We start from the raw sequence: 23980 nt of genomic DNA, 5'->3' as shown, positions 1-23980 counted from the left end.
CTCCAGAAGTCCCCCTTGAGTTCACAGGTGATTTCTGGAATGTTCTTTGGGTCCATATTAACAATATATCTCTTGGCTATAACATTTCTACAGAAAGCTATTCCCTTCCATTACATTTTCAACTTGCATTTCTCAGAGTCGCCTGAACTTCCCTGGGAGAAACTTGGGGGACTTGGCTAGTCCCCAACTCCCTGCTGGTGAAGACCATGATGCTGGAGGTAGGAGGAAGTGGAATGTGAGAGGGAATGAGGGAGAAGAGATAGACCTGGGTGCCTTGGTGTGGAGCAGAGGGAGAGGGAAGACACCCAGGAGGCTTTGGTTCCCAGGATGCCAGTGCTTTGTTGCCTGGGAAAATACAGTGTTACATCTTTCTGTAGGAAGGATGGGGAAAGTCCCTGTCCCCTGTTTGCTAGCCATGAGGCAGCTTGTCAGGAGAGTCCCTGGATTCCTGTCACTTTAATTCAATACACAATCTTGTGTTTACTATACTGATTTCCTCAGAAACTATAAAACTGAGTACTGAAAAGAGTTCCCAGGAATTAACGGAAGTGGGACAGAGCCTCCCCAGCACTTTGTGCACACTCAGGACATCGTGAGCCACCTGCCACACCCAGAGGAGAAAAATCTGACTGGCATCTGGTTTGAATTAGAGCAGGAAGAAAGAGAATTGTGCTCGCCTTTGCCTTTGTCTTTACTTACCCAACTGCTGGGACCAGAGGCAGTTGGGTTGAACTTTGTCTTTGGTTAGGGGTGGGGGGCGCAGGGGACAGAATCCATTTTCCTGGTCCCCATCCTCTTTCTGGTCATTTGGACACTTTTCCCGTGATCTAAATCTGATCTAAGGAAATGACAATTGTGAAAGACCCAGCGTGAGAGAATCCGATGGGAGGGTGGGTCATCAGGGACCAGCTGACCTGGCTGATGATGTGTTAATACCTTAATCACACAGAGGACCCCAATCTCCATCCAAACCTAATGAGCGGAAGTGGTTCTCAAAGCTACTCAGCCAGCTAGCAGCTGCCATAACCCAGTCAGCTGTCCTAACTCAGTCCTGTGATCCCTCCTCCTCATAGAAGATTCTAAACTGGCAGCCCACACGGCAAATCTAGTGGCCAGGTGTGTTTCATTTGGTCTACATGGCATTTTAAAAACTTTTTGATGCTATCAACATTTTTTAAAGTGGCAAATTTCACCTAAACATCTGGATTTTTGGCATGTTTTGAAAAGCTGGAAGACTTGGGAATGGTAGGCCCATGTTCCTGCAGAGGAGTGCTCGTCTTCCAATGGGGCGCACAAGCTCCAGCGTCCTGCGCTCATTTCTGTACCTAATTGGGCTGGCTGAGGATCTGCTCCTCGAAAGCTGGTTGGTCGCCTGCAACCATCTTTGACTTAGAGATTATTTACTGTCCGCTTACTCATGGTGGCGCAGAGAAGTGGTTTCTCTGAGCTAGAAGCTTCTAAGAAAAGTCCATCCTCAAAGCTGTTTGTGGGACAGACCTGGCTCCTCCATTGTAATATTCCTGATTCCAAACACTACTGGAAAGAGCTCTGGACTGTCAGTCAGTAGGCCTGGGCTCCCATCCCAGCTCTCCTCCTAATGAGCGAAGCCATTTCGAGGTAGTTGAACTTGGCCTCTGATCCTTAACTTTCTCTATCTGTAAAATGAAGGCGACTAGATGGGTGCGGACTAGATCCGTGTTGAGACTTCCGGCCCGCGCAGAATCAACCTTACCAGCGGGAGCACCTCGAGGGGACGCCGCTCGCACTAGGGGGCGCCAGGGCCGCTGCAGAGCCAGAGCCAGAGCCTGGGGGCGGGGCCTGAGAGCGGCGGGGCGGGGCGTCGGCGGGCAGTCCCCTGTGCCAGGTGTGGTTTGGTCCTCCCGGGGCGCCGTAGGCAGTGCATCCCGTTGGCGCCTGGGGCTGTGCTCCTCCCGCGCCTGAGGCGGCGGCGGCAGGAGCAGAAGAGAGCTGTAGGGAGCTGAGGGGGGTTGCTGTGTACCCCGCCTCCTCCTCCCCATTTCCGCGCTCCCGGGACCATGTCCGCGCTGGCGGGTAAGGAAGGGCTGCTCCGCCCTGTCCCGCTGTTATCTCCGAAGGCCGGGTCCATGGCGCCTGAGGGAAACCGGCGGTCTCTCTGGGGTTTCGGGCTGGTTGGATCCTGGTGGGTCCGAGCTCCTCAGAAGAGCTGGGAGGCGGGGTGGGCACAGCGCTTCCCAGGCATTTGGAGGGTGGGACTCTGAGAATGGGGAGGCAGGGCATCCTGGAGACAGAAGGCTCGGAGGGGCAGACGGGTTGGGCGGCTTCCCGCGAGTTGAAGTCCCTGGGAGGAAGAGATTCTGGCTCTGCCAGGAATCCAGCTTTTTGGAGGAACCTGGCGGCCGCAGACCCCAAATTAAACCCTTTTAAGGAAGTTGAAAAGCATGGCGTTCACTTAGAGTGGAAGCTCTGTGGAATTTGAGGAGTACAAGATTCTCTAGGGTTCAGGACAATTAGGAGAGTTACCCGGGGTTCTGGGTTTTCTGAGGGAAATGAAGGAGGATGTGACTTCCCTGCCAGGACCCAAGGCTTCTCGCGGGCATCTTGGTGCCTGGGATTTCCCCGGGGCTGGGAGCTCTTTGCAGAATATAGGGGAGTATGGAGCCCCTTGAGGTTTAGGACAGGACTAAGGGTAAGGAGAGATCGGACCATTCTTTCTGGGGCTCAAAGATCTCGCTACAGGTGAGGAAAGTAGGCCATCTGGCGTTCTGAGTCCTCCCGCGGCAGCTCCCTTGGCCTCTCTAGACTAAAGACTAGAGGGATGCGGCCAAACACCTCCTGGAAGGAAGAGTTGTCTTAAGGGTGAAGGGTAGCTTCAGAGTTGGGTTAGCTGCGCCTGCAGTCTCCTCCCCTTCACCTCACACACCACCCTGCAGCTTCCTGCCTTCCCTATCTGTTCCCCCAGCAGCAGGAACCTTCTGTCTCCTATGTTTCCCAGCCACCTGTGTGGGTGGCCCAGCCTCTGGGTCCACCAGGGTCAGCGTCCAGAAGCTTTGGAGAGGCGGCAAGAGGCTATTGAGGTGGAGGGGGCTGGCTATCTGCCCGCTGCTTCCTGGCTTTCCGTCTGTGGACAGTCACTTCCTTCATCCTGAATACAAGGACTGGGCTACCAGTGGGTCACTTCCTCACTAAGGGAGCATGGGATTTTCTCCTCATTGGTGATAATAGACTTCTGGAGAGGGCTGGGGGTGGAAATGCCTTAAAAAATTTTCCTGTAATCCCAGCACTTTGGGAGGGCAAGGCAGTTAGGATCGCTTGAGTCCAGGAATTCGAGACCAGCTTGGGCAATATAGCGAGACCTCATCTTTTAAAAACAAAACCTTGTCTCTTAAAAAAGATTTTTTTTAAGCTTACAGAATTCCTCAACTCAAATGATCTCCAGTAACTTTTTTTTTTTTTTTTTTTTTTTTGAGGCGGAGTCTTGCTCTGTCGCCCAGGCTGGGGTGCAGTGGCACAATCTCGGCTCACTGCAACCTCTGCCTTCCGGGTTCAAGTGATTCTCCTACCTCAGTCTCCCAAGTAGCTGGGACAACAGGGGCCTGCCACCACGCCCTTCTAATTTTTTTGGTATTTTTAGTAGAGATGGGGTTTCACCATTTGGCCAAGCCGGTCTTGAACTCCTGATGACCTTGTGATCTGCCCACTTCGGCCTCCCAAAGTGCTCGGATTACGGGTGTGAGCCACCGTGCCCGGCCGATTTCCAGTAACTTTTTCTAACAGCTGTGTAATATAGGTTGCCTGTCTTGAACCCTGTTTCTTAGAAATTTGTGAAAGGTTTCACAGTACAGTAGTCTAGAGGCATAAAGCCTCTAGATGCACTAATTTATGCATTCTTTCATTCAAAGAATATTTGTTGGATTCTTCTTTACTTAGCTAAATGCTGGGGAGTACAATGGTGACATAGTTCTTGGCTTTGTGGTGCTTATAATCCTAAAAATGGACAATAAATAATCATAACAATTGCAATAAATGTTAACAATTGCAATAAATAATAGTTGAGGTAAACAATTGAGATAAGTGCTGTTAGAGTGCACCAGGCAGTGAGGGGTATTCTCTACTTTTTTTTCTGTTTTGGTAGAGACAGGGTCTCACTATGTTGCCCATGGTGGTCTTGAATTCCTAGTTTCAAGCCATCCTCCTGTCTCAGCCTCCCAAAGTGCTGGGATTACAGGCATAAACCACCATGCCCATCCTCTACTTTTTTTTTTTTTTTTTTGAAGGGACTACTTTTCTTAAAATGCAAGTTTTGCTGACCCCTGGAGATAAGTAAAAGTTAGTCTGGCAAAAAAAGTTCACAGAACATTCCAGGCAGAGGAAACAGCATAAAAAGGCCCTAGGGTAGGAAGGCATGTAGTGCCTTTGAGCCTTCAAGCTGGGAGGTCAATATGGTGTTTTGCTTTTTTTGTGGGGGGTAGGGAGGCAGAGTCTCACTCTGTTGCCCATGCTGGAGTACAGTGGCGTGATCCAGACTCACTGTACCCTCCACCTCCCGGGTTCAAGTGATTCTTCTGCCTCAGCCTCCTGAGTAGCTGGGACTACAGGGAAGCGCTACCTCGCCCAGCTAATTTTTTGTATTTTTAGTAGAGACTGGGTCTCACCATGTTGCCCAGGCTGGTCTCAAACTCCTGAGCTCAGGCAGTCCACCCACCTTGGCCTCCCAAAGTGCTAGGATTACAGGCGTGAGCCACTGTGCCCAGCCAAGTGTGGCTTTTTATTTATTTATTTTATTTATTTATTTTTTGAGACGGAGTCTTTGCTCTGTCACCCAGGCTGGAGTGCAGTGGCGTGATCTCGGCTCACTGCAAGCTCCGCCTCCCGGGTTCATGCCGTTCTCCTGCCTCAGCCTCCCGAGTAGCTGGGACTACAGGCGCCCGCTACCACACCTGGCTAATTTTTTGTATTTTTAGTAGAGACGGGGTTTCACCATGTTAGCCAGGATGGTCTCGATCTCCTGACTTTGTGATCCGCCTGTCTCGGCATCCCAAAGTGCTGGGATTACAGGCCTGAGCCACCGCACCCAACCAAGTGTGGCTTTTTTATAGATGAGGAGACTAAGGCCCAGAAATGGCAAGGTTCCATAGCTAAATAAGTGGTGGTCAGAGTTCATATTTTCCAACTTCAAGTTTAGTGCTTCCTCCTCTCTGTAGCACAAATAGCAGAATGAAGTTGACTACGGAGTCTGAGAAGGAAGTGGGACTTAAACTTTCACTTGTTATCCCATCCAAACCATATTCTGAGACACCTCAGATTCCTTGTATAACCGGAGAATCAACAACAAAGAAATCAAATATTTACTGAGTACCTGTGATGTCTGTGGCATTGGGCAGGACCAAGTTTTACCTCTTATAAATTTAAACAGGTGTTAGAGCCAGGAGAGAGTTTTGAGATAATGTATAGTCTCCTTGTTTTACATATGAAGAAACTGAGGCTCAGGGAAGAAAATGGAGTTGTCCAGGGTCACTCAACTAGTGGTAGAGCCAGAACCAAGGTAGGAGTTCTTCAGTGTTCTTTCCAGTTTTTCCAGGCTGCTTAAGACATATGGGGTCTGGCACATGGTAAACCCTTAATAAGTATTTGTGGAAATGAGTTATATATAGTTTGTGCCTTTGAGAAACTTACTGTCTGGTTAAGGTAATTAAGGCAAAAAACAAAAGTCCCATGCTGATCAGTAGTGGGATTGCACCTGTGAAAAGCCACTGCATTCCAGCCTGGGCTACATAGCAAGGTCCCGTCTCTTAAAAAAAAGAAAAAAATTGATAAGACAAGCTGTTATAAGGCCTGCATATGATAACATCATAGAATTTCAAAGGTGAGGGAGAATTCTCTTCATATATTTATTCACAATTGAGTTCCTGCTATGTGCCAAACACTTTTGGCCCCTAGGGATACAGCAAGGAACAAGATAGACCAAATCCCTTCCATCATGTAGTGTATGTTCTGGTGGGAAGAGATAGACAGCAAGTAAATATATGAACATCATATTCAGGGATAAATCCATTGAAGATAAGTGAAGTAGGATAAGGCGATAGGAGAAGTGAGTTGTCAGGGAATGCATTTGGCATGTTTAAAGAATAGCAGGGCATCCAGGGTGGCCATCAGTTTTGGTTAGGGAATACTTCTTGAAGTGGTTTAAGATTTTAGAAATCTTCCCCGTCTCTACTAAAAAAATACAAAAAAACTAGCCGGGCGTGGTGGTGGGCGCCTGTAGTCCTAGCTACTTGGGAGGCTGAGGCAGGAGAATGGCGCAAACCCGGGAGGCGGAGCTTGCAGTGAGCTGAGATCCGGCCACTGCACTCCAGCCTAGGCGACAGAGCGAGACTCCGTCTCAAAAAAAAAAAAAAGATTTTAGAAATCTTAAATAGACTTAAAGAAGGTGGGGAAGATGATATCTTAGTAGGGAAGAAACTTTGGGAGTAGGAGACAAAAGAAGGCAAGTTTCAGGTCTTCATAAAGGGTGGCAAATACATGTGGTAGAGGCAAGGATTGGGAGGTGGAAGATTCATAGGAAATGGAAGGTACAGCTGAGAAGGTGGGTGCAACCAGACTAGAGGGTTTAGTGCCAGGTTGAGGATTTTGGAAGTTTCTAGTCTACAGTAGACACCATAGGTTTAGAGGAAGGAACAGTCATGATGTGGGCACAGGGCCACCAATCTGGAGGTGGGTACAGTGGGCCCTGAGACTTGGTCTTAGTGGCAGGAATGAAGAAGGCACCAACCAATAAAAGATGCCTCCTGACATAGGCAGGCCAGGGTGACTTGGATGGGCCTGGATATGTGATAGAGCAGGGTAGGGTCCAAAATGACACAAGATTTCAAAACTAAATAAAAATCCAACATGATTAAGGGGCTGTATTAGGCTTTCCACATTTGTGGTGGATTTTCTGCATCTTCTGGAGGCTGAGCTGATTCCCAGCACAGGGCTGGCTTCTTGTTACTGTAACCTTGAGTAGGGCTAATAGGGCCCACCATCACACATCTTATTTCAATGAGAGGATCTAAAACTGTAGCAGTCTCTTACAAGTGTACCTTCTTTCTCATCCTTGATCTATCTTTATGTAGTAGAAAGAATTAGACTATTTTACCTATTAGTTTACATTGAATATTAACTAGAACATGAAACCAATGCCTCGTTTCATTAAAGTGTTCATTGAACATTCACCCTGGAATTCTTTTTTATCATGTCTTTCTGCCTGTAATTGGTTTTGTCCAGGAAAGAAAGTCTAAAATGTAGTTAGACAGGCTTTGAGCCAGATGTAGTGGCTCATGCCTGTAATCCCAACACTTTGGGAGGTTGAGGCGGATGGATCACGAGGTCAGGAGTTCAAGAGCAGTCTGGCCAAGATGGTGAAACCCAGTATCTACTAAAAATACAAAAATTAGCTGGGCATGGTGGCAGGTGCCTGTAATCCCAGCTACTTGGGAGGCTGAGGCAGAGAATTGCTTGAACCCGGGAGGCGGAGGTTGCAGTGAGCACCACTGCACTCCAGCCTGAGTGACAGCGAGACTCCTTCTCAAAAAAAAAGACAGGCTTTGGAGACTAGAACTATGGTCTAATCCAAGCTCAAACACTTATTAGCTGAGTATTTCAGTTTCCTCTTCCGTAAAATGAGAACAATAATAGTTCTTCAAGACTAGTCCTGGTCTCATGGGATCTTTGTATTCAGTTAGTTCATACTTGCAAAGTGCTTAGGACATTGCCTGGCATAAAGTATTTTTTTCCCCTATCGTTGACAACTGGGAGAGAACTGCTATATGAGAATATATCAATTGGTTAACCAGTTCTCTGATAAAGATATTTTGTATAGGCCCTCCGTAGATAAGAAAATGCCTACTCATTCACAGTTAAGTGAACTTCTGGTTGGAAGTTACAGCCTGGGTGGCCTGAAAGCCGTAAGAACCATCTGTCTCATTTGTCACTCTGCAGTGTATTCTCTTACTGTACTGAGCTTGTCTTGCCTGTAGCACCTGGTTTGTCCCTCTCTGACATGTTATTTCTGTATATATCCATGCCCTTCACACCCCATGAGTACTCACCAAGGGCCCCAGTAATTCCTGGCCTAGTCTGTGCCTTGCACATGGGCACATAGAAAAAATTTGCTGAGTTTGTTTTGAAAACCTTCCCTTCAGATTTTAGAAGTTTCTATATTCAGCTTAACCTTTTCCCCAGCCAACTTCCTAGACACACATGCAGGAAGGAAGGGAAGTTACTCACAAATCGGTCCAACTAAGTGCCTGGCACCATGGGAGATATTTTCACATCTATTACATTATGTCTATTAATCCACTTGGTAATCCTGTAAAGTAGGTGGTATTATCCTCTTTTTAAAGATTAGGAGACAAGCTCAGAGAGGTCAAATAATTTGCCCAAGGACACCGAGGCAAATAGTGACAGATCCAGGTTTCAAACACACATACATTACCCCTCACAAATTTTTCCAAATAAACTAAAGAAGGGAAGAAGAGAACAACAGCAAGAAGGAAACTTTCTGAGATACCTGTGTCTGTGCCTTAACCTGAAAAAGGAGAGGCCCTTGGTTTGGTGTCAGTCTCTCAGAGCTGGAAGAAATCACTTTATCCCTCCTTTTGTAAAAGAACAATAAGGTTTAGAGAAGCTCGCAAGCTCTTTTAAAAATCATCTAACCTTTTTTTTTTCCTGAGGCACTCCTTTTGATAAAATTTGGTAAGCTCGTGAGGAAGAAAACCCTTTGGGTTACAGGGAGAGTATCTAGAGGAATGTTAATCATTACTGTTAGTCCTTTTGATAATCACTTCATTAAAATGTGATCTTTTTCTCTTGGCTGTTCCCCAGCAGCTGCTGCCCTGCCCTTCTGCTTTCTGCTTTGTCCCAGAACAAGTGGGATTTATACACCTGACCTGCCAGTTCCCAAGGGGCCCAGTGGTTACCATACTTGTTTTATGCTGCACTGAACTGGCTGAGTTTTATTCTTGGTTCTCATTGTCTGGTGGAACATGAGAAGCTTCAAAGATTTTTTTAAATGAAAGGATAGGATGTTGATTTAAGCTAGGCATCAGAGTCTCATGAGCTCTCAGTGCTTGAGGATTTCTCACCATTTTGAAGCCTAAAAAGGACTCATTAGCAGAAACCAAGCTCTTAGACCAAGTTTAAGGTGAACATTGTGGGGACTGCATTGGCTCTGTGTGGGGATACCAGGCCAAACCCTTCTGCTGAATAGCTGTGTGTTCTTGAGCTAGTTTCGACTTGTCTGAGGCTGCGCAGGGTATTAAAGATATGACTGGCGTGGTAGTCTCTGAGCATGGGTTTGAGTCCCTGCTGGGCCATCTTTCAATACCTTTGTGATGGTTAGGCAAGTCTATTTTTCTTCTTCTTCTTCTTTTTTTTTTTTTTTTTTTGTGCCTGCCCCAGTGGATTCACAGATTGTTTGAAGGCCACATTGCTAATTAAGTTGAGAGAGAGAAGCATACATAAAGTGAATGTAAAGTAAATGTATTTTATACCAAGATTGAAAAGGTCTTAAAGGTGAGAACCTCTATAATGAGCCATTTGTTGCAATGCTCACCTTATGTTGCACAGTTACACTTACTAAAAGCAACAAATTCCAGTAATAACTGAAAACACAGTTTTCTGTTTATTAAGCACCTAATAAGGTCCTTTATTGTTTGAAGGTGCTGTGAACATTTACTTAATCAAACTCCTTTTCTGGACTCTTAACAATCAGTAGCCACTGTTGATAAGTCTGCAAATATGAGAGGTAAACACTAGAGGGAGAAAATGAACAGCCTGGTACAATGAGATATTTTCCTAAGGAAGAACTTCCGAAGCTGACTGGACTTTGGATTGGTCCTCCACTAGGCTTCACAGAAATCCCTAAGACTTTGCACTGCAGTATTGCATTTCTTTTACATTTCCTAGAATAAAGGTGGTAAGAGAATTAGATCAATGAATTTTAAGACTGTAAGAGAGCTGAAGAGTCCAAAAGTGTTCTCTTGAAGAGGGTCTGGGCTTAGGAGGCTGTGTGCTTTGGGTGAATATCTTTGCTCAGGTACTTTCTAACAGAAAAGCAGTGTGAATGCATAACAGGCAAACTGAGGCCAGGTTTATCCACATGAGACTCCTCATAGGTAATCTGGGAGCCAGAACAGTTATTCCAGTGGAATCATCTGTGCTGACCTTTGGAGCTTATCTTTGGAAATTGCTTTTATAGCTGGCAGTTGAATCCAAATTTTCAGTTGGGTTCACCACACAAAGGAATGTCTGTTTTGTACCAGGCCCAAGGTTAGGCCCTGGAGATAAGAACATAATAAAGTTACAATTCCTGCACCTTAGTTCTCTGAATGGGGTATGGGGGAGGAGAGTGGAGAGAGAGGGACTGAAGGAGACAGAAGCATATGCAGTGAACTGTAATTAAATAACAAATTATGTAAATAGGTATAGACAAAATGAAACAAGCATGCCTGATTTTAGGGAACTTTAAAGAAAGGATAGAAATTTGATTCAGGGGCCGGGAGCGGTGGCTCATGCCTATAATACCAGCACTTTGGGAGGCCGAGGCGGGCAGACCACCTGAGGTTGAGAGTTCGAGACCAGCCTGACCAACATGGAGAAACTCCATCTCTACTAAAAATACAAAATTAGCTGGGTATTGTGGCGCATGTCTGTAATCCCAGCTATACTCAGGAGGCTGAGGCAGGAGAATCACTTGAACCCGGGACGCGGAGGTTGTGGTGAGCTGAGATCGCACCATGGCACTCCAGCCTGGGCAACAAGAGCAAAACTCCATCTCAAAAAAAAAAAAAGAAAAGAAATTTGATTAAGGGAAAAGATAGAGAAGCTGCCTTATACATAAAGAATAACTTGAGGTGTGAATGTCAGGATGCAGGTACATGAATAAAGGTGGCAGGAATAGAAAATAGGTCAACATGTAACTAGAGCCTTCTTTTGTGAGGAATGGTGAGAGAGAAGGGTCCTTTGGGACCACATTGTAAGGACCATTTGCTCTTTCAGTAATTGTTTATTTAAGGATTGTAGCAGACCAGGGGCCAGACATGGTTTGCTAGTCTTTTGGAGGTAGCAATAGCCAACTTTAATGATGTGTGAAAAGTTTTTGTTCCTGCTCCAGGGCCTTCACACATGTCCCCATCTCCAGTGTTATCAACTTCCTTCCCCTTTTTTGCCTAATTTGTATTCATCCTTTAGAGCTCAGCTTGGAAATTACTTCCTCAAGGAATACTTTGCCTGCCCTTGTTTTCCTAGTTATGAACTTGATATCTTTGTACCACTTGCCCCAATTATAAATAAATAATTATTATTATTATTAATTTTTTTTTGAGACAGCGTCTTGCTCTGTCTCCCAGGCTGGAGTGCAGTGGCATGATCTTGGCTCACTGCAACCTCCGCCTCCGGGGTACAAGCAATTATCTTGCCTCAGCCTCCCGAGTAGCTGGGATTACAGGCACCCACCAGCACGCCTGGCTAATTTTTGTATTTGTAAGAGAGACAGGGTTTCACCATATTGGCCAGGCTGGTCTCGAACTCCTGATCTTGTGATCCACCTGCCTTGGCCTCCCAAAGTGCTGGGATTACAGGCATGAGCTACTGTGCCTGGCCCTCAATAAATAATTATATTATTGTTTAATATTTGCTTTGTGTTAAATCTCTCTCTTGTTTGCTCCTCTTTCCCCAAAACAGTGTCAGATGCATAGTTGGCATGCAATAAATATTTGCTGAAAGAATGACTGAAGCGGGTCCATTGAATTTAGCAATAAGCAGTTACTGTTGACCTCGGTGCGACAGTTTCAGAGAAATGGTGGGGGTGGAAGCCAGATTGCAGTGCATTATGCAGAAAGTGGGAAGTGAGGAAATGAGGGCAGTGATGTGTAGACAACATTTTTTCTTTTTTCTTTTTTTTTTTTTTTTTTGAGCCGGAGTTTTGCTCTTATTGCCCAGGCTGGAGTGCAGTAGCAAGATCTCAGCTCACTGCAACCTCTGCCTCCCAGGTTCAAGCCATTCTCCTGCCTCAGCCTTCCGAGTAGCTGGGATTACAGGCATGCACCACCATGCCTGGCTAATTTTTGTAGTTTTAGTAGAGGTGGGGTTTTACCATGTTGACCAGGCTGGTCTCAAACTCCTGACCTCAAATGATCCACCCACCTCAGCCTCCCAAGACAACTTTTTCATACGTGTGGCTGTGAAGGGGAGAAACAAGTGTGGTAGCTAGAGGAGAAAATGGGATCCAGAGGTTTGGTTTTTTTAAAATTAGATTTAACATGTAGAACACTTCAGGAGTTTGCATGTCATCTTTGCACAGGGGCCATGCTAACCTTCCCTGTCTCAGTCCAATTTTAATGTATGTGCTGCTGAAGCAAGAGTACCAGAGGTTTTTTTGATGGCAGTGACTTGAACTTATTTAAATGATAATGAGGAACCAGTGAGGGAGAGGGGTGCTGTAAAGATAACTAAAAGTGCACTTCTTCTAAGAAGTAAGATGGAATGGGATCCAGAACAGGCGTGTCATACTGAGTAGCGCAGCCTGTGTTCACTGGACACTGGGGAGACTAACCTGGAGCTGAGATAGCTTGCAGTGTGGATGAGCCAGTTACGAGTACAGTAGATAGGGAAAAGAAGCCAAAGATCTGAAGTAGGACTGAGGTGAAGGAAAGGGAAGGACTAGAGAGACATTTGGAAAGTGAAACCAGGTGGATATGAGAGGAGAGAGTAGAGGGTCTTGATTTTTGGGTCTTTCATGCTTAACCCAGAGCAGGTACTAAAGTAAGTGTTAACTGAATGCCTTTGAGTTTCCCAAGACTGGAGAAAGCAGGGCAAGCTCTGGAGGGTGTGGCAATAACAAGTTATCTTGAATATCCTCATAGTGGAAAGTCCTGATCCTGTTTGAATTTTGGAAATAGAAGTCATTCAGAGCCAAGAGATTGAATTGTTGAGCAAGTGGGTGGTCAGGTTAGAGACTATTGCTTTTGGGTTAAAAAGTAAAAACAAGAAACAAGGTGCGGCTCTAAAATAATGGGATTTGCTGGAGGTGGGGCGCGCAGCTCATAAACTGACCCTGAAAGCTCTTACATGTAAGAGTTCCAAGGCCGGGCGCGGTGGCTCAAGCCTGTAATCCCAGCACTTTGGGAGGCCGAGATGGGCGGATCACCAGGTCAGGAGATCAAGACTATCCTGGCTAACACGGTGAAACCCCGTCTCTACTAAAAAATACAAAAAAACCAGCCGGGCGAGGTGGCGGGCGCCTGTAGTCCCAGCTACTCGGGAGGCTGAGGCAGGAGAATGGCGTAAACCCGGGAGGCGGAGCTTGCAGTGAGCTGAGATCCGGCCACTGCACTCCAGCCTGGGAGACAGAGCGAGACTCCGTCTCAAAAAAAAAAAAAAAAAAAGAGTTCCAAAAATATTTCCAAAACTTGGAAGATTCATTTGGATGTTTGTGTTCATTAAAATCTCTTACTAATTCATTGTCTTGCCTGCTGTTTGTAACCCAACCTGGGATTGGTTTGAATGAGTCTCTCAGACTTTCTACCTTGGAGTTTGTGAGAGTGATGGCATACTCTCTGACCACTGCCACCTAAAAACCAAAAAGGCCCCTCTTGACAAGGAGTCTGGGATTTTAGACCCAGGAAGAATGAGTGATGGGCATATATTTATCCTATTACTGAGGCATTAGAAGAGAGGAATGGGTAGGTTGAGGTGGTGGTTTAAAGCCTCTTGCCAGCTTGTTTAACTCTTCTCTGGGGAAGAAGTAGGACAACTGTATACACTGGCCGCTCCAGAATGATGTTGAGCAATCTTGAAGTGCCAGGAACTGTGCTTTGTCTATTCATGGCCCCTGTGCCTGTGAAACAGGGTTCGGTGACTGTCACTGTGCCTGTGGCAGTCTGGAGTTACCCAGAGAGAACAAAGCTGCATACACAGAGCACACAAGGGAGTCTTGTAACAACCTTGTCCTGCTTTCTAGGGCTGAGTCAGGTACCACATCTTGATCTCAGCTGTCCTCTTTATTTCAAGAAATTGTCATCTGAGCCATACCAGGAGTATTGTATTTTGTTTGGGGCCTCTCTTTTTTGAAGGTACATGGACCAACTGTGCTTTTGTCTATGCTGGTCTCTCAGCTCGCACAACCCTTCACCCTCCTTTCTCAGCCAGTGGTAGGTAAGTCTTCCCTAGCTTGCAAGGCTCAGCTCAAGTGTCAGCTTCCTCTACAAAGACTTTCCTGGTTCCCCTCATTGGAGTGAACAAGAGTTGACACGGTAGAATGGAAAGAACACAAGCTTTAGAATGAGCCAGACCTGAGTTTGAATGCTAGATCCACCACTTAGCCAGTCAACCCTGCCCCCCGCCCCAAGTTTTAATTTTCTTTCTTTTTTTTTTTTTTTTTAGACGGAGTCTCGCTCTGTTGCCCAGGCTGGAGTGCAGNACTCCAGTGATCTAGTTACATCCCGGACACTTCTACCAGGAAGCTCCACTTTGAAGGTACCACTGTCACAGTGGCACTGGTGTCAACCACAGTCCCATCTGGATACAGCAAACGCAGCAGTTGGGTCTGGCCTCCATGTTATTGCTCTGCTTGTGTGACCTCCAGCAAGCAACTTACTTCTTTTTTTTTTTTGAGACGGAGTCTCGCTCTGTTGCCCAGGCTGGAGTGCAGTGGCCGGATCTCAGCTCACTGCAAGCTCCGCCTCCCGGGTTTACGCCATTCTCCTGCCTCAGCCTCCTGAGTAGCTGGGACTATAGGCGCCCGCCACCTCGCCCGGCTATTTTTTTGTATTTTTTACTAGAGACGGGGTTTCACCGTGTTAGCCAGGATGGTCTCGATCTCCTGACCTCGTGATCCGCCTGTCTCAGCCTCCCAAAGTGCTGGGATTACAGGCTTGAGCCACCGTGCCCGGCCCAAGTTTTAATTTTCATATCCATTAAGTGAATATAATAATACCTGTCTCACAGGATTGTTTTGAGAATTAAATGAAATTAGGTCTATGAAAGCACCTAGCAGAGTTCTTGACATATATGAGGCATTCATTAAATGTTCTTTCCCTTTTATACCCATTACTTTTCCTTTTCTGAGCTAAAATAGTACTTTGATTCTATCTCTGAAATAACATCCAAGTGAAAAATGAACAGTATGAAAGAGCAGTTCTTTTCCAGTGGATTTCTTAAGGAGCAAAGATTATGTAATCTAACAGCCTCCAACATACAAAGAGCTTTGTATCTAAGAGAACAGGGGTCCCCAGCCCCTGGACCGCCAACTGGTATGGGTCTGTGGCCTGTTGGGAACCAGGCTGCACAGCAGGAGGTGAGCGGCGGGCCAGTAAGCATTGCTGCCTGAGCTCCGCCTCCTGTCAGATCAGTGGTGGCATTAGATTCTCATAAGAATGTGAACCCGGGCTGGGCGGGGTGGCTCAAGCCTGTGATCCCAGCACTTTGGGAGGCAGAGACAGGCGGATCACAAGGTCAGGAGATCGAGACCATCCTGGCTAACATGGTGAAACCCCGTCTCTACTAAAAAATACAAAAAACTAGCCGGGCGAGGTGGCGGGCACCTGTAGTCCCAGCTACTCGGGAGGCTGAGGCAGGAGAATGGCGTAAACCCGGGAGGCGGAGCTTGCAGTGAGCTAAGATCCGGCCACTGCACTCCAGCCTGGGCGACAGAGCGAGACTCCGTCTCAAAAAAAAAAAGAATGTGAACCCTATTGGAACTGAACATGGAAGGGATCTGGGTTGCATGCTCCGTGTGAGAATCTCACTAATGGCTGATGATCTGAGTTGGAACAATTTGATACCAAAACCATCTCCCCTGTCCCCCAACCCCCAGCCTCGGGTCCATGGAAAAATTATCTTCCATAAGACTGGTGCCTGGTGCCAATAAGGTTGGGGACTGCTGATCTAGAGGACCAATGATGTTGATTGAATAAATGAGCTCTTGGACTAGGTGATGGAAAAATCTGAAAAAACAGGGCTTTTGAGGTATAGGAAAAGGCAATAACATGTTTAACCCAGAGAGGAGAATTTTCTGGCTGTTGGCTGGGATAGTCATAGGAAGGGCTCACACTGAAAAGGAGATTGTGTTTGTTTCTTCTTCTCAGAGCTATAAGCAAAGGCTGAAAGTTCTAGAAAAAGGCAAGTTTTGTTTCAGTAGAAAAAAGGATAATCAGAACCATTTTTAGAAAATGGAATGAGACTACTTTTGAGGCCGTGAGTTCCTTGTCCCTGGAGAGATGAGCAGAGGTTGGACAAGTCCTTACCAGAGATCTTGTGGAGGCGGAAACTGTGCATCTAGCAGAGCATTGGCCTAACCCTTTCAAATGAGATGCTATTAATTCAAATGAGATGCTCTTATTCTACATGGTAGGAATGCTGTCCCTTTGCCTCCTGCTGCTTTGGGCCTCTCAACCTCTTGGTTTTGTGTGCAGGTGAAGATGTCTGGAGGTGTCCAGGCTGTGGGGACCGCATTGCTCCAAGCCAGATATGGTACAGGACTGTCAACGAAACCTGGCACGGCTCTTGCTTCCGGTAGGTGGGCCTATCTTCCTGTCTTTACCAGTGTACTATGGGCCAAGCACTATTTCATGTTCTGGTGGAAAACACAGAAACAAGCTTCTGAGTTGAGAATTTCAATCTTAGGGTACGGAAAGGAATGTACCAAGGAAGAGCTCATGACCAAACCTCAAGTGTGGCCCCCCTGAACCCAGGTTAAATTGGAAGAGCCACAAATGGGCCAGCTGGAGGCAGGGTGGGGGGATGAGAGGAGCCTTTTCCAGGGTTGTCCCATATCCTTCACTTTATGGGTGAGGAAACTGAGGCCCAGGAAGAGTGACTTTCCTGTGGCTGCACTACAGATTATGCAGGTACTTCAAGAGTTGTTTTTATTGTTATGTTATGTTATGTTATGTTATGTTATGTTATGTTATGTTGTTATGTTATGTTATGTTATGTTATATTATGTTATGTTATGTCATGTTGTTATTAGAGGGAGTCTCACTGTTGCCCAGGCTGGAGTGCAGTGGTGCGATCTTGGCTCACTGCAACCTCTGCCTCCTGGGTTCAAGTGATTCTTCTGCCTCAGCTTCCCAAGTAGCTGAGATTACAGGCGCCTGCCACCATGCCCCGCTAATTTTTGTATTTTAGTAGAGATGAGGTTTCAACATGTTGGTCAGCCTGGTCTTGAACTCCTGACCTCAAATGATCCACCCACCTCGGCCTCCCAAAGTGCTGGAATTACAGGCATGAACCACTGCGCCCAGCCAAGAGTTGTTTTTAATGTGGTTGGCCGAGCCAGCTCTTCCTCACCATAGAATGCCTCCCTAGGTTCCTACTTTTTGTTACTAGCTTTATTATAGCTACATTATTGTTATTATTATTATTATTGAGACAGAATATCGCTTTGTCGCCCAGGCTGGAGTGCAGTGGTGCGATCTCGGCTCATTGCAACCTCTGCCTCCCAAGTTCAAGCAATTCTCCTGCCTCAGCCCCCCGAGTGGGTAAGACTACAGGCACCTGCCACCACGCCCAGCAACTTTTTGTATTTTTAGTAGAGACAGGGTTTCACCTTTTGGCCAGGCTGTTCTTGAACTCCTGGCCTCAGGTGATCCACCTGCCTCGGCCTCCCAAAGTGCTGGGATTACAGGCATGAGCCACCGTGCCCTGCCTATAGCTACATTATTTTTGTAGGCAGCTCAGTTTCTTTAAAATTATACAGACTTCAAATCAGATTTGTTCCTGCTGTCTGAGGCTCAGTTTCCTCATCTGGAAAATGAATGGTAATAATCTTGTTGAGATTGAATGAAATAATACATACAGTGTACCCAGTACTTGGTAGATACCCAGTGAATGGTTATTCCTTCCTCCTATCAAATTGGAATCCTCAAGGGTGGGAACTTATCTTTGTATTATTCACAACATAAAATAGTTGAAATTTGTTGGTAAAAAGAAGAGTGGTCCACTCCAGAGGCTGAATGGGCATGCCTGGCCCCCAAGGTCTGAAGTGGTGGGGCTGTGCTTATATCACATGAGCACAGATATAAGGTAGACTTATATCTGAGATATAAGAGCACAGAATGAGATAGACTAGACAGGCACCTTGTGTTGTAGATTCCAACTCCCGCACATAGCTCTTGTTGTAAAGCATCCATGTGCTTGTACCAAGTAATCGAGTTGACCTTTCAACACTTGCCTTTTCCCTGGGAACCATGTACAGGATTGGCCTGGAGACATCTGGCCTCTGGAAGAGTTGGAGAGGAACCAGCATTATTTATTATCCTTTCCTTTCAGCTATAACTCAGAGCTCTCAAGTCTTTTCTGTGGATCTTACTGCCTTGGTTCTTGCCCCTTTTACTCCCAGGGAAGTTGGTTCTGTCTTTTCTGTTCCGTTTAGTATGATAGGAGCAGAGAGTGTCAGAGCTGTAAGGGACCTTATAGTTAAAGCCTTTGACTGGCCCTTTCATTTTATAGCTGAGACTAGTAAGTAACATCAAAGCCCAATGAATTCACAGGTTGGGTCTTGCCTTGGCATGTAACCCATATGTTCATATTTGTTTTTGCTGTTTTCCTATGTGTATGAATATTTTCTATCCAAAATAAGCAGGACAGGGTAGAGCAAGTTAATCTTTGGAATTTCTGGATTCTTCTAGAGCTAAAAAACTTCAGAACTAGAATAAACCACCTACTATATGGTATAACCCATTTATATCATAGACGAGAGGCCTGAAACTAAAAAGACTTGCTCAGGGTTGCCTAGGCCATGGATGACAAGAGCTGGTCTTAGAACTGAAGTCTTGGGTTATTTGTAGGTCTAGTCAGATGCTAGCTTGTTAGCTCTGTGTGCATGCGTGTGTGTGTGTGTGTGTGTGTGTGTGTGTGTGTGTGTGTGTGTGAGAGAGAGAGAGAGAGAGACAGAAACAGAAAGAAAGATAAACATGTACACAGACACATAAAGAGGAAGTAAGATATGTTAGCATGGTAGATAAGAGTACAGGCAGGCCAGGCGTGGTGGCTCATGCCTGTAATTCCAGCACTTTGGGAGGCCAAGGCAGGTGGAGCACCTGAGGTCAGGAGTTCGAGACCAGCCTGACCAACATGGTGAAACCCCATCTCTACTAAATACAGAAAAAAATCAGCTTGGCATGGTGGTAATCCCAGCTACTTGGGAAGCTGAGGCAGGAGAATCGCTTGAATTCAGGAAGCGGAGGTTGCGGTGAGCCGAGATTGTGCCATTACACTCTAGCCTGGGCAACAAGAGGGAAACTCCGTCTCAAAAACAAACAAACAAAAAAAAGCAACCAAGAGTACAGGCTATGGAATGAGAATATGGTTTTAAATCCTGACTTTGCAATTTATTAACTAGCCTTTAGTGACTTCCCTGAGCTTCAGGCACCAATCTGTAAAATGAGGATAAGAATATTACTCATGCCACGTGGTTGTTAGTGAGGATTAAATGTGATAACCTATACAAAGTGACTAGCATAGTATCTGACATATAGAAAACCCTTAATAGGGCCAGACATGGTGGCTTATGCCTGTAATCCTAGCACTTTGGGAGGCCAAGAAAGAAGAATCGCTTAAGCCCAGGAGTTTGAGACCAGCCTGGCCAACATGGCAAAACTCCACCTCTACAAAAAACACAAAAATATTAGTCAGGCGTGATGGCACGTACCTTTAGTCCCAGCTACTTGGGAGGCTGAGGAGGGATGATTACCTGAGCCCAGGATATCAAGGCTGTAGTGAGCCGTGATCATGCCACTGTACTCCAGCCTGGGGGACAAAGTGAGACCCCTGTCTCAAAACAAATGAAAAAAAAAAAAACCCTTAATAATCAGTAACTGTCACTTTATATTATGCTGTGAGTGTGTGTCTATATACACCTACATGTATACATTTCTCTTACTATACATTCATTGGTTATCTGATGTGGAGCCCCAGGGATTAAGGGCAACTTTGAACTGCCCTGACACAATCAAGCCAAATATCATTCCCGTGGAGGAAATAGAGTATCTAGGTTCTGTCTCCTAGTTGCAGCTTTACCTTGAGGACAGAGACTCTAATCTAGCTGTACTGAAGGAGCACATCTCCTGACTTCTGAGCTTTCCCTTAGTAAATTCACACTGGATGACATGGCACCCTCAGATAGAGCCTGGTAATTTGCCCTGGGAAGAGTGACTGTCTTGGATCTAATTTGACTTTTGCCCCAGTTGGAGGAAAATCTTCAGGGCTAGGAAGGATTGTATTTGTCTGACCCCAGAGATAACCTGGGTTTTGAGGAACAAGGGGCATCAACCTGAATGGTCTTGTAAGATCTCTCCCACACCAGCTTGCCAGTGTTTCTCTGATGAATTTAGAGTACCTGAGTAGTGCAGGCCTGCTGGGAGCAGGACTCTCCCTGTGTGCTACTCAGAGAAATTCATTCTTCATGGTCCCCTTCCAGCCTTGCTCTTACCCAGCTGGGCTACAGTTACAATAAAGGAAGTGACTTTTCTTCTCCCCTTCCCCCAATACCTTTGTTTTCCTAGTCACGGGGTGGGGCTGGATATTGAATGGAGAAATTGCTGGGGTCCACCCTAAACTCCTCCCCTCATCTCCCCCTTACATTATCCCATTCTCCTGTCTGCAGCCACATCCATAATCCTATGTCTGTTAACCTTCCAACAGACCCTCAGGTGCCCAGGACAACAGGAAGCTGCTTAAAGCTGGAACCTGGGACTGTGCAATGGAGGCCAGTGACAAAACTGAAAGTAGCTCTGTCAGTAATTGTGTTGGTGTGATTAGGCGGCTGGCTAGGATCTGTGGATCTCCTGGATATATGGCTGACCAGTCCTTCCAAGCCTTCCCAACAGGCCTCTTTATTTTTTTCCTTTTTTTCTTTTGTTTCTTTTTTTTTTAGGCTAGTGAAGTGAAATTGTGGGAGTGGAAAAGGAACAAAGAAATCTGTAACTGGTAGTGATCAATTACTTGTAAACACCATTGTACTCAGACCAACCCAACAGGCCTTTTTTAAAACTCTTGAGTACCTCTCTTTCCTTTCCTTGAGCAGTGCCATTAATGCTATATCTGGGGCAATCCTTTCTGACGTTCTCTGGACCTGGCTCTCTCTCCTTAGGGGAGGCCAGGAGAGTAGCCAGAGAGCATGTCATTTGTAGCTGAGGTTAAAGTGTGGAGCTGTGAATGGTGACCTAGCCTCTTGGCATGTTAGCAAGCCAAAGGACCTTGACAACTTTTCTGATGATTGTCCCTTCACCCTGATCAAAGGTGTTTGGCTTAGGAGGAGGGAAGAAAAGCTACCCCTATTAGTCTTGATGGTCCCAGCCTAGGTCTGTATTGCTTGACCTGGTTCCTAACAGCATTATCAGAAGGAAAATCCATCGCTCTTAAGTCTCCTGGGAACTTTCAGGACCTCCTTTCTCAGGATCGCAAACACAAGACTATTTGAGCTTTCACTTTTGAGAAGTGGTTACTAATACCTATACCCTGGAAAAGGGCTAATGCAGATAGAAGACTGTGGTCACTGCATCAGGCAACAGACTGTTTCCGCTAAATTTAGTGACTCCAGGAAGGCCAGTGAAGAAATAACACACGTAGCAACCAAAGACTGTTGTAATGTGCTGGCTGACAGCAGGGTATTTTCTGTGATGCTGAAAGCCACATTCATTTACTCTCCCTCATCCCCATCTAAGCAAGCCTGGTAGAATCATAATTACAGTGATAGGTACCACTTATTGAGTACTCTGTGCCAGACACCCTCCTAAGCATATGACATGCATAGCACATTTAATCCTTACAATGACTCAATAAAATGTACTGATCTTACCTACTTCAAGAATAGGGAAGTGGAGGTTACTTGCTTAAAGTCACAGAGCTAACAGGTAGCATAGCTGGGATTTGAACTCAGGCATTCTTACTCCTTGCCTGCAAGAGTCTCTTGGCATTCTTGTATACAAGCATATTTCTTAACCTCACTGAAGCTCAGTTACCTCTTCTATAATATGGGGTAAAAAGCCCTCACCCTGCCTGCCACACACTGGTGGTGTCAGATAACATTGAAGGGTATTATTTCAAAGGCTTCATAGACTCTAAAATGTCAACAAAAGTGCTATTAACTTTCTTCTGGGTCTCAGGCTCCTGATGTAGAGTCAGTGGAGCAACCCTGCCATCTGCTGTTGTTCTGTTGATGTTGCTGCCACACTTACTAGCCTAAACCTTTGATTCTGGCTGTGGCCTTCTCCAGAAGGTGTTTACTCGTTTGTCCAGTTTATGTTTTAGGAAATAGCCAGCCAGTAGATCCTTAAGGCTGGCTATTGGACAGGGGGCTGGGGCCTGTCTGACAGCGGAAGGAAGGGCAGACATCTGGGTCTTCCTCTGCCCCCACAAGAGACTCCAGCCTGACCACAGAGTGGTACTCCTAGGATGTAGCAGCAGCATATGACTTTGAATGTGCCTTAATCCTGCTCTTTACTTTGGGAAGAGAGAACTAAGGACCCATAGACACTTCAAGCTGCAATAGGAGGCAGGGATAGAAAAATGGAGAGAGGTGAGGCCAGAGATAGATAACTGATATTAATTAAATGTTGTATTAAGAACCACACTGATATTAATTAAATGTTGTATTAAGAACCACACTTAGATTATCTGATTCAGTCCTCAAAATAACCCTGCAACCCCCACCTTTTTTTGAGATAGGGTCTTGCTCTGTTGTCCAGGCTACAGTGCACTGGTATAATCATAGTTCACTGCAACCTCAACCTCCTGAGCTCAAGCAATCCTCCCACCTCAGCCTTGCAAGCAGCTCGGACTACAGGCATGCTACCACAACTTGCCAATTTTTTTTATTTTAAGTAGAGACAAGGTCTTATTAATACTATGTTGCCTAGGCTGATCTTGAACTCCTGAGCTCAAGTGATCCTCCTGCCTCAGCCTCCCAAAGTGCTGGGATTATGGGAGTAAGCCACTGTGCCTGGCCAGTGCAACCCCCATTTTATACTAAAACAGGAAGACCCAGAAAGGTGGATTAACTTGTCCAGGGTCACACAGCTGATACTTGAACTCAGGTCTCCCTGGCTCCCAAGAGAGTCCGCTTTCCACTAGGACTCCCAGGGAAAAAGAACAGTAGACTTGGAGACAGAAAATCTGATTTGAGTCTTAGTTGAGCTAGGCTAACTGTGTAACTGTGGGCAAGTTCCTTAGCCCCCGTGAGCCTCAGTTTCTTATCTGTAAAATGTTATAAAAGTAATCCATCTCATGGAGTAGTTGTGATGATCAAGGACTCTGAAAACATTAGAATGGTTTAACGTGAAGGATTAGCAGCAGCATATAGCAGCATTGTGCATCTTATATTAACTATCCAAATGTATCAAGTGTCATTTGCTATATATAAAAGCCATCAAATAAGGCACTGTGGGGGATGTGGAGTTGGCATACTAGCCTGGCCTCTTAATTAATTCATTAATTAGCTTATTTATTTATTTATTTTATTTTTTATTTTTTGAGATGGAGTCTTGCTCTGTCCCCAGGCTGGAGTGCAGTGGCATGATCTCAGCTCACTGCAAGCTCCGCCTCCCAGGTTCACACCATTCTCCTGCCTCAGCCTCCCGAGTAGCTGGGACTGCAGGTGTCCGCCACCATGCCCGGCTAATTTTTTGTGTTTTTAGTAGAGACAGGGTTTCACTGTGTTAGCCAGGATGGTCTCGATCTCCTGACCTCGTGATCCACCTGCCTCAGCCTCCCAAAGTGCTGGGATTACAGGCATGAGCCACCGCGCCCGGCCTAATTAGCTTATTTATTTATTTATTTATTTATTTATTTTTTTTTTTGAAACGGAGTCTCACTCTGTCGCCCAGGCTGGAGTGCAGTGGCCGGATCTCAGCTCACTGCAAGCTCCGCCTCCTGGGTTTACGCCATTCTCCTGCCTCAGCCTCCCGAGTAGCTGGGACTACAGGCGCCCACCACCTCGCCCGGCTAGTTTTTTGTATTT

The 23980-nt window shown here is 45.9% G+C and overlaps 1 protein-coding gene across 2 annotated transcripts in view; it reads left to right on the top strand.

Annotated features, from left to right (window-relative positions):
* The first annotated feature begins 1820 nt into the window (after positions 1-1820).
* Positions 1821-23980, top strand: part of LIMK2 (LIM domain kinase 2) — a 71136-nt gene continuing 48976 nt past the window's right edge. For both annotated transcript variants that reach the window (XR_001884861.1, XM_017869000.1), the window contains exons 1-2: positions 1821-2052; positions 16434-16533. Coding sequence is in view for 1 of the 2 variants with exons in the window: in XM_017869000.1 (XP_017724489.1) it covers positions 2037-2052; positions 16434-16533 (116 nt within the window). In the remaining variant the exon portion in view is untranslated. The remainder of the gene's footprint in view (positions 2053-16433; positions 16534-23980) is intronic.

The sequence above is a fragment of the Rhinopithecus bieti genome, unplaced genomic scaffold (assembly GCF_001698545.2).
Source record: "Rhinopithecus bieti isolate Rb0 unplaced genomic scaffold, ASM169854v2 scaffold_4666, whole genome shotgun sequence".
Classification (NCBI taxonomy): Eukaryota; Metazoa; Chordata; class Mammalia; order Primates; family Cercopithecidae; genus Rhinopithecus; species Rhinopithecus bieti.
Note: the sequence above shows the minus strand (reverse complement) of the source record. Positions and strands in the feature narration are given on the sequence as shown.